The following is a 14,200-nucleotide window of genomic DNA, read 5'->3' as shown; positions in this document are numbered from 1 at the left end:
GAACCACCCACTACAGGTACACTATTGCTTTCATCTGTACTCTATGTTCAGCACATGAAGGAGAGAGAATGCGAGGAGAGGAAGCCACTTTTTAGTATTTATATTTATACCATTATTTGTTTCCTTGCTTGTGCCCGTTTGCGTGCCAGCTACACAAGAGTTGGACGTCCCAAGGATCCCTGAAAGCACTAACCGACCTACGTGCTGGTGGCGTAACGTCATCTGTGTTTATGTGGCCCTCTACTCCAGTTTTATTATCGGGGCTGTGGCTAAATTAGCATGGTAGCATGCCGTCAAACATGATTTGACTACATAGCAGGTAAGCGCACCTCTTATATTCAAATGCGCACATAACTAGTGTGTGCATTTAATAAGAACATCTATAGAAAGCATTTTGGCAATGTAGTGAAAGTTAGCAAACGAAGGTCGTCCTTGTTGCTATGACTAGCTAGCTAGCTTACCTAATACCTAGCTAGTAACCTACCAATATGTATTTTAACGTTAGCATAAACATTGAAAAACCTTTTTCTTCTGTATCTAGCTAGTTCTCCAACGAATGCACAATGTAGTAGTAAACACATTAGTGACGTGTTTTAACTGGGTTGTCATTATCTGGTTTGCTAGCTAACTTTTGTGACAATATTGCCAGGCCATCACTTACGAAACTATAGACGGTTGCTTTGAAGTAGCACTTAATCTCTGTCCCTGACAGATGTAATACAGGTCTCTGTCACTGACAGATGTAATACAGGTCTCTGTCCCTGACAGTTGTAATACAGGTCTCTGTCAGTTGTAATACAGGTCTCTGTCCCTGACAGTTGTAATACAGATCTCTGTCCCTGACAGTTGTAATACAGATCTCTGTCCCTGACAGTTGTAATACAGATCTCTGTCCCTGACAGTTGTAATACAGATCTCTGTCCCTGACAGTTGTAATACAGATCTCTGTCCCTGACAGTTGTAATACAGGTCTCTGTCCCTGACAGTTGTAATACAGGTCTCTGTCCCTGACAGTTGTAATACAGGTCTCTGTCCCTGACAGTTGTAATACAGGTCTCTGTCCCTGACAGTTGTAATACAGGGCTCTGTCCCTGACAGTTGTAATACAGGTCTCTGTCCCTGACAGTTGTAATACAGGTCTCTGTCCCTGACAGTTGTAATACAGATCTCTGTCCCTGACAGTTGTAATACATGTCTCTGTCCCTGACAGTTGTAATACAGGTCTCTGTCCCTGACAGTTGTAATACAGGGCTCTGTCCCTGACAGTTGTAATACAGGGCTCTGTCCCTGACAGTTGTAATACAGGTCTCTGTCCCTGACAGTTGTAATACAGGTCTCTGTCCCTGACAGTTGTAATACAGATCTCTGTCCCTGACAGTTGTAATACATGTCTCTGTCCCTGACAGTTGTAATACAGGTCTCTGTCCCTGACAGTTGTAATGCAGGTCTCTGTCAGTTGTAATGCAGGTCTCTGTCCCTGACAGTGACAGTCGCAATACAGGTCTCTGCTCATAGGCTTTCTACTCATATGTATCTATGCACTTCTTTCACTTCTCTTTTACTTTTCAACAGACACAAAGGACAGAGATGGCGGTGTGTGCACTGACAATGGACGGGATGGGAGACGAGGTGGCTGCAGTAAGCGGTGTGTTACTCCTGGTCTTGGCCTTGGTCCTGGCTTGGCTCTCCACGCAAGTGGCAGATCGGGGAGACCACATCCTGAGCACCATCCTTACAGTCGGTGCCCACGCCTCTCTAATCGGGCTGGGGGGCCATGAGAGTTACAGTGGAGGGCCACCCAGTGCAGACACCCCAGAGCAGCAAACACCTCCACCCTCCCAGGAGAACAAGCCAGAGGAGGGGGAGCCTGGGTCTGAGAGGGAAGATGGGGAGATAACAGGAGAGGGGACTGCAGGGGCTGGAGTTGACATGCTGTTGAATATCCAGGGGAAGAAACCTCAGACATACCAGCCTGATGATGATGATGATGATGAAGATGATGAGGAAGAGGATGACTATGAGGAAGAAGATCAAGTTCAGAAGCTGAGCCCAGTGGTCTCCTGCACCAGCATCACGGTTCGTTTGAAGTTCCTGAATGACACAGAAGAGGTGGCAGTCCTGAGTCCCCAGGATACAGTGGGTCTACTGAAGAGGTTAGTATGATATGGCAGCTCTCATTATACATTTTCTGTGTTTAACCTTCTTTTTTGATTTATTGAACATGCATATCTCTCCCATACAGTCTTACAGAGACATTTATTTCTCCCCTCTAGTAAGCACTTCTCAGGGCGGGAGCGTCAGATCAAGTTGATCTACCAGGGCCAGCTGCTTCAGGATCCCAAACGGACTCTGCTCTCCCTCAACATCTCTCACAACAGTGTGATCCACTGCCACGTGTCCCAGGTGCTGCGGGAGGCCAGCCCAGAGGAGGCAGCTCGCTCTGGGGCTAGTGGGGGAATCAGGGCTGCAGGCCTGGCTCTGAGCACCAGCAGCCTGGTGGTGCCTGTGTTTGTGGTGATGTTAGCCGTGGTCTGGTACTTCCGCATCAACTACCGTCAGTTCTTCACCGCCCCTGCTACCATCTCCCTGGTGGGAGTCACTGTGTTCTTCAGCTTCCTCATCTTTGGAATGCACAGCCGGTGAGCAGGAGAGGAGGCAGAATGGAAGGGCCCTCATCTGGGCAGGAGAATGAGAGGGAAAAACAACTGTGTCAGGAGGATGAATGGAGTCAGGGGGCCTCTGTGCCTTAGACACCATAGAGCTCAACTGGAATCCTAAGAGTGGGTGTGCCTCTGTTTGTGCATGCACCAGCAAATAGCATAATATGAGATTGATTGTATGTGCTGAGATTCAAGTTATCTGGAATGTGTGTTTGTTAGTATGAAGCAGAGATAATACTGAGCGGTAATTTTGCTTCTCAGAAAAACATTGAGTGGGTCCAGCTCCTGTTGGTCCTTTATAGGGCAGAACCATCAGCATCACACCCAGGACCACAGGCTGCTTGGTCCACTGTGTCAGCAACATCTTCTGGCCAGTTTGGCTTCACATAACCTGGTCTGTGTTAGGTTGCTCTCAGAAATTAGGGTCTCTATTCAATCAGATCCGCTTTAGCCGACATCCGTATAGAAGTTGTGTGGGAGGTGGAACTGTGTTAGTGCTGTCAATCCACTGAGGTATAAGAACTGGAGACTGTGTCAAATGTTATGTTATGTTATGTTTTCAAGGTTATCTACTCACGTTCGCATACGCCAATTCATGTCCGTCTATATCCGGGTTGAATCCAGTTTATACAGATCAACATCACATGCACACTAGCACTCAGTGTGCACAGGGAGCAGCGCAGACATCATCCAAAAACATGGCAGACTGATGAATATAAAATGTTGGCATCAGCTACAAATATTTGAATAATTCAATGGATGATTTGTGCACAAAGGTGATGACCTAAGTGTCTTATTATGAATTTTGAAATCTGACTTATCTATGTGGCCGTGTATGGAAATTCTCCTTCTAGGCTGAGCGTCAGTTAAACTGCAAAACTGTAGCAGTCGAAACCGTGCTCTGCTTTAAGTAAATACCACGGAGCCTTGTTTACAAGTTTGAACAATGGAATGTGAGATGTAATCTACACCTCGATGTGGCTGATTAGAAATCTTTATTTGAATTATTTTCAATTTGAGCGTCATTTCTATCTAGCCTACACGTTCTCGTTCTGAACTTCTAATGCAAGTAGGACAGGTGTGGCTTTGTGATAAAGAGCAGCCACTCACCGATTTGACAGCTCCAACGCAGGTGCACCGCCAGAAATCAGCTATCGCCGGCTAACACTTGATCTGATTGAATCTAGACCTAGGATAATGCATCTCTTCACATCATGGCCACATACTCTTTTCATTATATACACGTTAACGTTCCAGAAATGTTTAGTCTTTTTGTAGTACGTGTTTGAACGAGCAATTCATTTCCTCATTTGCAACGGAAACAAAATTAAGATTATACAACTAGACTTGACTCTAGAGCAACTTTGAAACCACTCACCATGGAGTGGTGGTTATATTTCTACTTTCTTTCCAGTTCTTTGGAAATGAGCTTTCACCTTAGTTATTGTGGACTGTAACGACTGCCTTATTGCAAGGCAAAACAGTGTAAGGATTTTTGTTGCTTGAATTACTCTACGCTAATATCATTAGTTATTTTAAACCATGTAAGTTCATGCATGAAAATAAGCAATATGTTTGGTTTAGAAAATACTGTAAATATGTATTTACTGTACATAGAATGAATGGGATGAAACCACATCGGACACATCAGGACTTCTGTTGGGGAATTTAACACAGATGAGAGGGAAAATCTCTTTATCCCTTAAGTTTGATTGTTTTCCTCTGGCTTCAGATTTAAAGACATTCAAACCAATCAGTCCCTGTGTAAAGAGGGAGTATGTCTGATATTGGACAAAATGACAGAATGCAAGAAATCTGAATGACACTTAATTTTACTCAGACAAAGAAACCTCTGTACACTTGGGAAACTGAGATATAAAGAAAACCTAGCTGTGCGTCACAATATACAATTGACATATTTGCACATGCACACACACGTGCATGAAAAAAGTTGTTTTTGTTTTGTGAAGACACTTTCTATTGCGTCATTTGTCCACACTCATATTGTTCAGAGACACACTGATACACACAAATAAACAGTTACGCAGCATTAGTAATACAGGACATTCTTTACCCTGTCAGTAAAGAGGAACAAATTAAATGATCCATACCCAAAATAGGTGTTTTTTCACTTGATGGTTGATTCTTTTAGTGCACATTAAAGTGATGTCATACTTAATCACTGGCTGAATGTTCTAAATGAAAGCTCAGGGTATATAAGATTCTCAGCGAGTATAGTCTGATGGGCCTCTCAAACAGGAATGAATAACATATATCAAACTTAACTCGTTAGCTAGAGTAAAACTGAAAATGGCAAGAATAACAGTCTGAAATATCCCATGCAACAGCCATGGCACTTCTGTTGCAAGTGGCAGCGGATTTGAATTCCTTCAAGCGCATAGACACTGCACACAAGCAGAGACAGACTTTTAAATCAAGTCAAGTGATGCAGATTGACCTAGAGTATTATTGGGGGAAAAAGCAGGTTGACTCCACTATAGCATTATTCAACAGGAAGCAATGCGAGATCTACAACTTGTATAGAGTGATATTGTGATTTGCAGCTGAAGCAGATTAGAGCAACTTCAGACTATATGAGTATGAAACAGTAAAGATAGACAGGGAAGAAGCACTGTTTAGCATGAAGCTGTGTATGGTAGAGAGGTTACCGTGTATGTATACAGTATCCAATTAAATCATGATTATTTTACATAGGTCATCATACCACATGTATCGGTATACAAAAACACACTGGCTCACTCCATGATACATGTCAACATCTGCATTTACAATTTACTGAGTGCAGACATTAAATACACATTCTCACTTGACACAGTCAATGTAAACCAAACAAGTTAAATTTACAAAATAACACATATACTGACTCAACCACAATGGCACATTCAGATATGCATAGTAATCTGAAAACAACTTAAATCACACACAACACGGAAAACAGTCAACTTCACACAACAAACATTCATACACACATGCAACCACACATACACCACTGTGCAATACAATGCTAGTACGGATAAAGCCACCATCAAGTACCCCAATACTGGTGAAACAACAAGATGGCACTGACATCCTCCACCACAATAACAACGCTGTAGTCGTAAGGTGATGCAATTAGTCCACAAGTCCCCTCCTAAACAGAGACAGAGTCAAAAATAAAGCAATGTTTTGTTTTCAGGAGAAAACAAGATCAGAGTGCAAAAAAGCGGAGTGTGATTGGTCCATGTCTGAAGCCTAAATCACTGATTAACAAAAACATAATTAAAGTGAACAATCCATGTTTCTTTATAACTGGAATTGCAAAATATTGTATTCAACAACAAACAAATAAGAATGGCGTTCAAATGAAGAGGTGCTGTGTCCAGTTATGAAAAAAGAGAAGTTACAACCCCTGGGCTAATCAGAGCTGATATTAAAGTGAGTGAGTGGATGTGAGTTAATGGGTTATCATCTTTGCCTCTGAGAGGACATGGGTATCTGTACCTCTGTTAGGTATGAGACCATGACTTGACAGGCTGGGGAGCTGGATGAGTGGATGAAGCCTGGTTCAGAATTCCATGTCACCCTCCAGTCACCTTCCTGGGGGTGGGGGCAGACTGGGACTACCCTAGTTTAGGTTGTCATAGATACTGGGTGCAGGGGGAACAGGAAGCTTGGGCTTCTTCTTTCTGTTGGATAGGCCTACTAGACTAGTCTGGGAGCTACTGCCCCCTCCACTCCCACTGCCGCCCCCTCCTCCTGTGCTGTTTAGGCCAAGAGACTTCTTCTTCTTCTTGGGCTTCTTAGAATCGGAGTTGTTGGTGCCTGAGAGAGAGATCGAGAGCAGGGGATGAGATGAGACCGACCACTGTATGAATGTACAGAATGTGGACTTGAATTCGGTTCTCTTACTAGCTTTGGAGGAGGCTGAATCGGAGGGGGAGATGTCTGAGGATCCGTCCCACTGTAGGCGACTCATGAGAACCTGTCCGTCTGAGGCGTCGTAGCAGTCACTCTCCACCATCGTGTCTGCATCGGGCAGAGACGACCTGACAGAGACAACAGCCGCTCAGATCAGACCAGCCACAGACAGCAACACATGGTGGAGCCATTCAATCTGCCATACAGCACACCTACTGTAGTACACATCCAGGCCATACAGTTGGCCCCATGAGTGCTCATACAGTAGCTAACTAACATAGTCCACCCTCAATGATAAGGCCTGTCCATCTAACAACTGGCACAAAACATCCACAATAAATACATAGTCATTCAATACAACTCCTCAAGCAAACACCTGTACATTTAGGGACACCACAGGCACCAGTCAAGATCGAATATATCAGTTCTAGGAATAAACCAGTCGGAACCAATGGAGGTCTGAGGGGCGGGGGAGGGGCACACTCACGCGGACAGCCCCAGGAGGAACACCCTGACGGCCCTCCTCTGTTCGTCCGTGTGCTGGGGGCACCGCTGGGACCTGGCAGGGACACAACGTGGCATTACAAACACCTGAGAAACACCTGCCCACAATGCACAGTGGCCCCGCCTACCCAGGGCCACGGCAGAGACAAGAGTGGGAGAGAGACAGACACTGCCAGTGACCAATCAGATGATGGGTCAGGTGTCAGAGTTTGGAGGTTAGAGATCAATGTTTGCTCACTGACAGCGTCCAGTTAGTCTCTCACCACATACGGCAGGCAGTGTCCAATCAGGGTCTTACATAGTCCAATTGGAAAATATATGTTGTTTAGTCCAATCAAATATGAATTGTTTCACTAATTTTACACAATTTGGTATTATACTGAACAAAAATATAAAATGCAACATGCAACAACTTCAAAGGTTTTACCGAGTTACAGTTCATGGAAGGAAATCAGGCCCTAATCTATGGATTTCACATGACTGGGCAGGGGCGCAGCCATGGGTGGGCATACTGTAGGTCCACCCACTGGGGAGCCAGAATGAGTTTTATCCCCACAAAAGGGCTTTATTACAGACAGAAATACTTTTCACTACCCCCCCTCCCACTCCTCAAATTACCCCGCCGGTGAAGAAGCCGGATGTGGAGGTCTTGGGCTGACGTGGTTACACGTGGTCTGCGGTTGTGAGGCCGGTTGGATGTACTGCCAAATTCTCTAAAATGACGTTGGGAGGTAGCTTATTGTAGAGAAATAAATATTAAAGTCTCTGGCAATTACACGCTCCCTCAAAACTAGAGACATCTGTGGAATTGTATTGTGTGACTAATCTTCTATTGTCCCCAGCACAAGGTGCACCTGTGTAATGATCATGCTGTTTAATCATCTTCTTGATATGCCACACCTGTCAGGTGGATGGATTATCTTGGCAAAGGAGAAATGCCCACTAACAGGGATGTACACATTAATACACACAATTTTTGTTCATATGGAACATTTCTAGGATCTTTTATTTCAGCTCATGAAAAATGGGACCAACACTTTAGATGTTTAGTTTATATTTTTGTTCAGTATACATTTAAAGAAAATTTGCCAATAACTGAGCCCGATCATCTAATAAATACTGTATGTTAAAGGAAATGGAAAATAATTGAGAATCATATAGAGTTGCCACTTGTGTTCCCCAGAAATCAGTCCCAACTACACATGATCACAACACACCAATGAAACTGATCATGTTAAAGGTCTCACAGAAACAACATGCAGAACAGTAACCATAAGTGTCTGTTGGCAGCCTCCATAATGGAGTTGGGCCACAGGTTTACCACTTGTCCGGAACACACGTCATTCAAGTCACGGAAGACCTTCCTGACTAGCTAGTTTAACAAACACCTCTGAGAACCTGGTAAGGTCCATACTAAAGGGCAGGCTGAGGGATGGACACAAGACGTACTGACATTGACATCAAACTTCCAGGAAGATGTCGGTCTGACACAGTACAACCCTGAATGGCTCATCATGATCATAATCAGCAACTTTGACTTAAGCTAACATCTCGTGCCAGCGCTTGAGAAACAAAAAGTATTGAGTTTGTGTGATAAAGGTTTGTGTGTGCACTCCGTGTAGCTGATAGGACATTAGGTGGAAATGACAAGACTATTAGAGGTGCATGTGCTGTGTTTGCGTGCAGAGTAATCCCTACCTGGTGCACATCTTCTTGGTGTGCTCTGAGATCACTCCACATTGCTGCAGACAGGGGGCAGTGTAGTTAGAGACAAGCCAGTCATACACACTGCTGATAAATGTCTTGAGATTTTAGATATGATCCAATACAGTTAGACTTGTGGATGGATGGTAGAATAGATAAATGAAAATGACTCACTGTTGTCAACAGAGACCTCAGTTCGTCAGGGCCTAAAGTTTCGTAATTGATGCCAGTGTTATAGTTGTACTGCAGTGAGGGAGAGAGAACGATAACAGACATCAACACACTAATAGATACGTAGGTGTGAACCATCAGAAAAATGGATTCTGGTTACCTTGTATGGATCTGCATTGACACTATTACTAAGCTCCCCTGAAAAAGAGAACAGCATATGATCTATCAGTCTACTTGCCAGACTCCCAAGGACACAGATGATGCACACAACCACCACCAACTATGAAATAAAGCAGTGATTACATTTAGTGCGATATCCACAATATTACATGTCACAAACAATTGAGTCCTATGTCTAAGAAAACATACGTAAAATGTACAGTTTATGATGGGATGAAGGAAAGGTCTCTCTAGCTATTGACCAGTGAGGTAAGAGAACATAATTGATTATTATGTACGTGCTGCAATAGCAAGCATATGGCAAAATATATTTGAATGGTTTAATCAATCTGTGATTGAAATTGAGCAGCACTTTAAGGGCCAAAACCACAAATGACAGGTCGATCAAACTGGTGTGGATTGAGTTCAGGTCATTTATTACATAGGAACATCCTTGACGCTCCATAGAAGATAGCAGCACCGTTTCATTTCAGCTCCATTTAAAGAAACAGGGACAATCAAGAATCAATAAAGACATGATACAAACAACAAAAACAAAAATAAATGCAAACAAAAGCATGAATATGTCAAGTAGATAATGGAGAGGATAATGCACAAAGAGGACTTGTTGAGTCACCTGAGAAACTAAGAGATAAACAGCTGGTCTGCTTTAGAGACATGACTGTAGTCTATCATTACTGGGACCAGGCTATCATCTGACATTATTTTTTTCACTCAAGTGTTGAACTAGTTAAACAATATATAACACAATACAGAAAAGAAATTGATATATTACATACAAAGAACTGAAAACTGGTGGCTGAACTGTGATTTATTGCACACAATTGTCAGCTTCCTGTAAGTCATTCTCAGCTCATTAACTTTGCACCATGATCCATGTCAAATTAAAATCATCAAGCAAACAGGAGACTGTGGAGCATGAAGTCGGCCTTTGCCTTATATCTTAATTGCTTATCCTCATCGTCAATGCTGTTTCTGATCCTTTTCATACTGCACTACGTCTGTATTCTGCCATCATTGCGATCCTTTTCATACTGCACTACGTCTGTATTCTGCCATCATTGCGATCCTTTTCATACTGCACTACGTCTGTATTCTGCTAACATTGCGATCCTTTTCATACTGCACTACGTCTGTATTCTGCCATCATTGCGATCCTTTTCATACTGCACTACGTCTGTATTCTGCTAACATTGCGATCCTTTTCATACTGCACTACGTCTGTATTCTGCCATCATTGCGATCCTTTTCATACTGTACTACGTCTGTATTCTGCCATCATTGCGATCCTTTTCATACTGTACTACGTCTGTATTCTGCCATCATTGCGATCCTTTTCATACTGCACTACGTCTGTATTCTGCCAACATTGTGCATTTGACCTGGATTTAAGCAGCAGATTCCGTCAATGGCCATCTATCATGAAGAATCCAGAAGGCCACATTAACATTCTCAATAGAGGATTTGAGACACCCTGGGTCTCTGCTAAGGTTCATTTCCCAGATTCTTCCCGGGTTGACCTTTGACCCTTCATTGAAGTGGGGGAGGGCATTATAGAGCTGGCCTGGCAGTAATCAGCCCCTTCCGATCACTGAGGAAATGCATCATCTCTCAACAGCACGCATGGAGCTTCCTGATCTGCAACAAGGCTTTGGCCCCAGCAATGCTGAAACGACCAGAGTGTAAAACATCCCCAACCATTCAACCAACTACTCTAAAACTTTCACACACACAAACACACACAAAGTTGGGCAATAAATTGGGTGTATTCAGGAGTGGGCTCTATGTTCGACTTCACCAACACACTTCCATTTCAAGGCTACAGAGTCTGGACTCTAGAACATTCCCACAACTCCCAACAAACAAAATACCATGAGACCACATAATATTCTGTATATCAGAATGCATGTAATTTAGTATGAATATCAGTAAAATGAATGCTGATTGAGAAATGATATTGACAAATGACATTTTAAAAAATCAAATAAAAAGGGGGCAATCTGCAGTTGCTACATCCATTTTAGGATTTATAAATGAATGATATGTACCCATTGATTCTTGAAGAATATAACTTAAACTGTTATACCCCATCAGAACTTGTTGTACTCCAATGTTTGTTAACAAAACACTATACAGCCTCAAAACTATAACTTTGATATCACGATGGTCAGTCCTTGTATCCATAGCTCTTTCTATTAATTTGAGTGGTAAAAATTTCTAGCACAATCCCTCAGCTTTTTACAGAATAAGGGGCGGGGACGATGCCTTGTTATTGTTTTAACTGCCGATTGCCACTAAGACTAAAAAAAGAAAAATGCCATTCTAATCATGTGTTTCAATTGGAAAATATTTACATTCCAGATGGGAAATGTAAACGACACACAGCTTATAGTTTGTCACTTAACCTCCATCTTACATGGGTACGAAGAGGTAATGTTATACTCACCATTTTTATGCTTTACAGATTTTGATCTTCTGGGTGAATTTGGATTCTAAGGAAATAATACACAAAAAGAGAAGAACTGTCAATTTAGATTCACACTGATCTAGATGAACATATCACAAACAACTAGTGAAGCATGCAACAGGAAAAGTGAAGCACACACCCCTTGATACAATTGAATTTGTAAAAAATGTTTTTTAAATGTTCATCCTTGCCATGCTTGTAAGCAGAAAGTAGGGCTGTGACAATACCAGTATGGCAAAAAAAAATCAATGGGAAAAATTCACACAAAGCAGAGCAAACTATTTGGTCCTTTAAAAAGCTGCCGTTAGTAAAATTTGCACTATAGCTTATAAAATAAATAAATGTGACTGGATAACAACTTAATGATGTTTGTTTCCAACATTGGGGCTGTTTTCCTAAACAAGTTTCCTTGCCACGATACTAACGAGTAACGTGATACTGGTATCATCCTGGCCCTAGCAGAAAGGGATACCAGAAATCCTTAAGGTTATTTTTTTAAATCTATTGGCCCCCTTGCAATTACATGTGGACAAAAACATAACACACAAAACATGAATAAATATCTCCACAGCAATGAAACTTACCAAAGGTATATGTTGTTTCAAAGAATGTAAAAATACCTTATCTGACTTTCTCTTCTTAGCTGTAGAGGGAAAATAGAGGGGTGTAAGACAAGCAGATGTGCTTGTTCAGCTAAAGTCACAAAAAAACATTCAGAAAAGGATTCACACTTGTTTTATTCTCACCTTTTTTTTCTGAGCCATACGACCAGTCATTGTCATTGACGTCATCATTGTCTTCCTGATCACTCTCTGATTTGTTGTTCATGTTGTTACTGCTTGCTATTCTGTAGACCAATATCAAGAAAATTATCCGAATTGCCCATTCACTTGAGGAATGTATTGGTTTGTTTTCTAGGTTACATTGTAGTGTAGTGTCCACTGTCCATGTCCAGTACCCCTTGCTGACCTGCGGTTGGCGATGCGGCTGCTGTTGCGCCCCATGCCCAAGCATTTCTCCAGATGAGGGGCAAAGCGGGACGCAGCAATGCTCCGGTTGCAGTTGGGACACACACACTCCTTGTTTTTCCACTGATTGTACACTTGCCCGAAAATGTCCACTCCTGGTTGGTCAACGATTTCTACGGAGCAAGGCAAGAACATACATGAAAGATAAACTAACACATTAAAGGCAGATAAATTAACCAGATAACCAGACCCAGGAGAAAGCACTCTGGTCCTAACCGAAGTCCTTCATGCTTTCTTGGTCCGTGTCATCCAGGAAGAAGTAGCCCTGTTTGACAGCACGATGCACCTCGAAACACAGGCCCAAACAGGCGTCCTCCACCAGGTCCGAGTAGATGTCCTGAGCCAAGGCCTGTGGAGGGTAGCAAAAAATTAAGCAGAGTCACAAAGGAAAGGAAACTACATGAGCAACTTCCTGTTTTAAAGCAGGACAACTACCACCAAACATGATAGGATGGTGAAAGTGTAGTCCACTACTCACCTCTAGCTTGGTGTTGTCCAGGCCCGACAGAGACATATCCTCCATTTTCATTTGCAAAAGTTTAAGGGCGAATCACTGCCTTCTACATGGCACAGCTATGGGGGACAACATAGCTGAAAACAGGAAATACACACATTTAGTGATTTAAAATAACCCAGTCATTCAAACAATAAAAAAATAAGTGATGAGACAAGAGATTATCAATTTGTTGGACAAAACCCAACAAAAGTCCCAGAGTGAGACTGAATCAACACTTACAAAGGAGCACCGATACTCAGTTGAGACCTCTTCTTCGCTAATAGTTGGCAGAGGTGACTGCCTGATATTGTTTTGGTTAGCTGTTGAAACAAATAAACAAATACATTTCACTGAATTAGTAAATGTGATGTTGCGGCTACACAAAACAGAACCAGAACAAAAACGAAAGTAAAACCAGAACAGTTGTATTGTCTAGACACTAGAGTGAGCATTAAGACACGGCTACTACGTGCTAGCTTGCGCTAACATTCGATATTAGCTAGGATAGAACGCTGTAACAACTGATAGACAGCTAACTAGCTATCTAGTTAGCAAAACAAATATTTTCCTAATCTGCAACCGATATAATCTGCTACCGATATCAAAAATATAGCTAGCTAACAAATCAGCTCATTGCACATAATCTTACTAATACGGGTACGTACAATTATTTCAATGATTTCTTTACAGAGAATATCATACTGGTCAGCTCGCACTCACCATCAACGACCAATCTATGATTGAACCGTGAACCGTAAACCGTTAGCTGGACATTGACAATATATTATTTTGCTACATTGTATCTAGCTAGGATGATACATGTTGTAGCTATTAGCTAGTGATTTAAATGTGATTCCACGGAGCAGTCAAAGGGAAATAAGAAAATGTAAAAAGAGGCTGCCATTTTCCTTCCTAACAGACCTCACTAAACGATCACCGAGGTACTCCGTGCCGTTTTACTTGGCCTAAAGTAGGGGGAAATGGCAGAGAAAGGGAATTAACTTCTAATCAACTCGAGTGTACTTAAGTGTATACATTTCATTTATAATTGGATATGCAATAATTAAATAGA

General features: G+C 42.2%; 2 protein-coding genes across 12 annotated transcripts; one reads left to right on the top strand and one right to left on the bottom strand.

The window, feature by feature from the left end:
• Positions 1 to 151: 151 nt before the first annotated feature.
• LOC139365046 (transmembrane and ubiquitin-like domain-containing protein 1) lies at positions 152 to 4,710 on the top strand. The gene is made up of 3 exons (XM_071102389.1): positions 152 to 319; positions 1,573 to 2,153; positions 2,274 to 4,710. The coding sequence occupies exons 2-3, from the start codon at positions 1,588 to 1,590 to the stop codon at positions 2,641 to 2,643; spliced, it is 936 nt and encodes a 311-aa protein (XP_070958490.1). The 5' UTR covers positions 152 to 319; positions 1,573 to 1,587; the 3' UTR covers positions 2,644 to 4,710.
• LOC139365045 (ataxin-7-like protein 3) lies at positions 4,475 to 14,062 on the bottom strand. Of its 11 annotated transcripts, none has more exons than XR_011626533.1 (15): positions 13,849 to 14,058; positions 13,369 to 13,448; positions 13,111 to 13,223; positions 12,849 to 12,981; positions 12,574 to 12,745; positions 12,351 to 12,451; positions 12,225 to 12,247; positions 11,584 to 11,629; positions 9,118 to 9,155; positions 8,961 to 9,029; positions 8,781 to 8,824; positions 7,066 to 7,137; positions 6,570 to 6,706; positions 6,162 to 6,482; positions 4,475 to 5,811 (listed from the first exon to the last, which is right to left on the bottom strand). XR_011626533.1 is itself a non-coding variant. In XM_071102380.1 (14 exons), exons 3-14 carry the CDS (start codon positions 13,159 to 13,161, stop codon positions 6,286 to 6,288), a joined length of 1,119 nt encoding a protein of 372 aa, XP_070958481.1. In that variant the 5' UTR covers positions 13,162 to 13,223; positions 13,369 to 13,448; positions 13,849 to 14,062; the 3' UTR covers positions 4,475 to 6,285. The 11 variants fall into 11 exon arrangements, 9 of the variants coding, with proteins under 9 accessions (XP_070958481.1, XP_070958482.1, XP_070958483.1 ...); XR_011626532.1 differs by having other exon boundaries at positions 12,189 to 12,247; positions 13,849 to 14,056; XM_071102380.1 differs by having other exon boundaries at positions 4,475 to 6,482; positions 12,189 to 12,247; positions 13,849 to 14,062.
• Between the last annotated feature and the right edge of the window lie 138 nt (positions 14,063 to 14,200).

The sequence above is a fragment of the Oncorhynchus clarkii genome, chromosome 13 (genome assembly GCF_045791955.1).
Source record: "Oncorhynchus clarkii lewisi isolate Uvic-CL-2024 chromosome 13, UVic_Ocla_1.0, whole genome shotgun sequence".
In the NCBI taxonomy this organism is placed as follows: Eukaryota; Metazoa; Chordata; class Actinopteri; order Salmoniformes; family Salmonidae; genus Oncorhynchus; species Oncorhynchus clarkii.
This window is presented reverse-complemented; position numbering and strand designations above follow the sequence as displayed.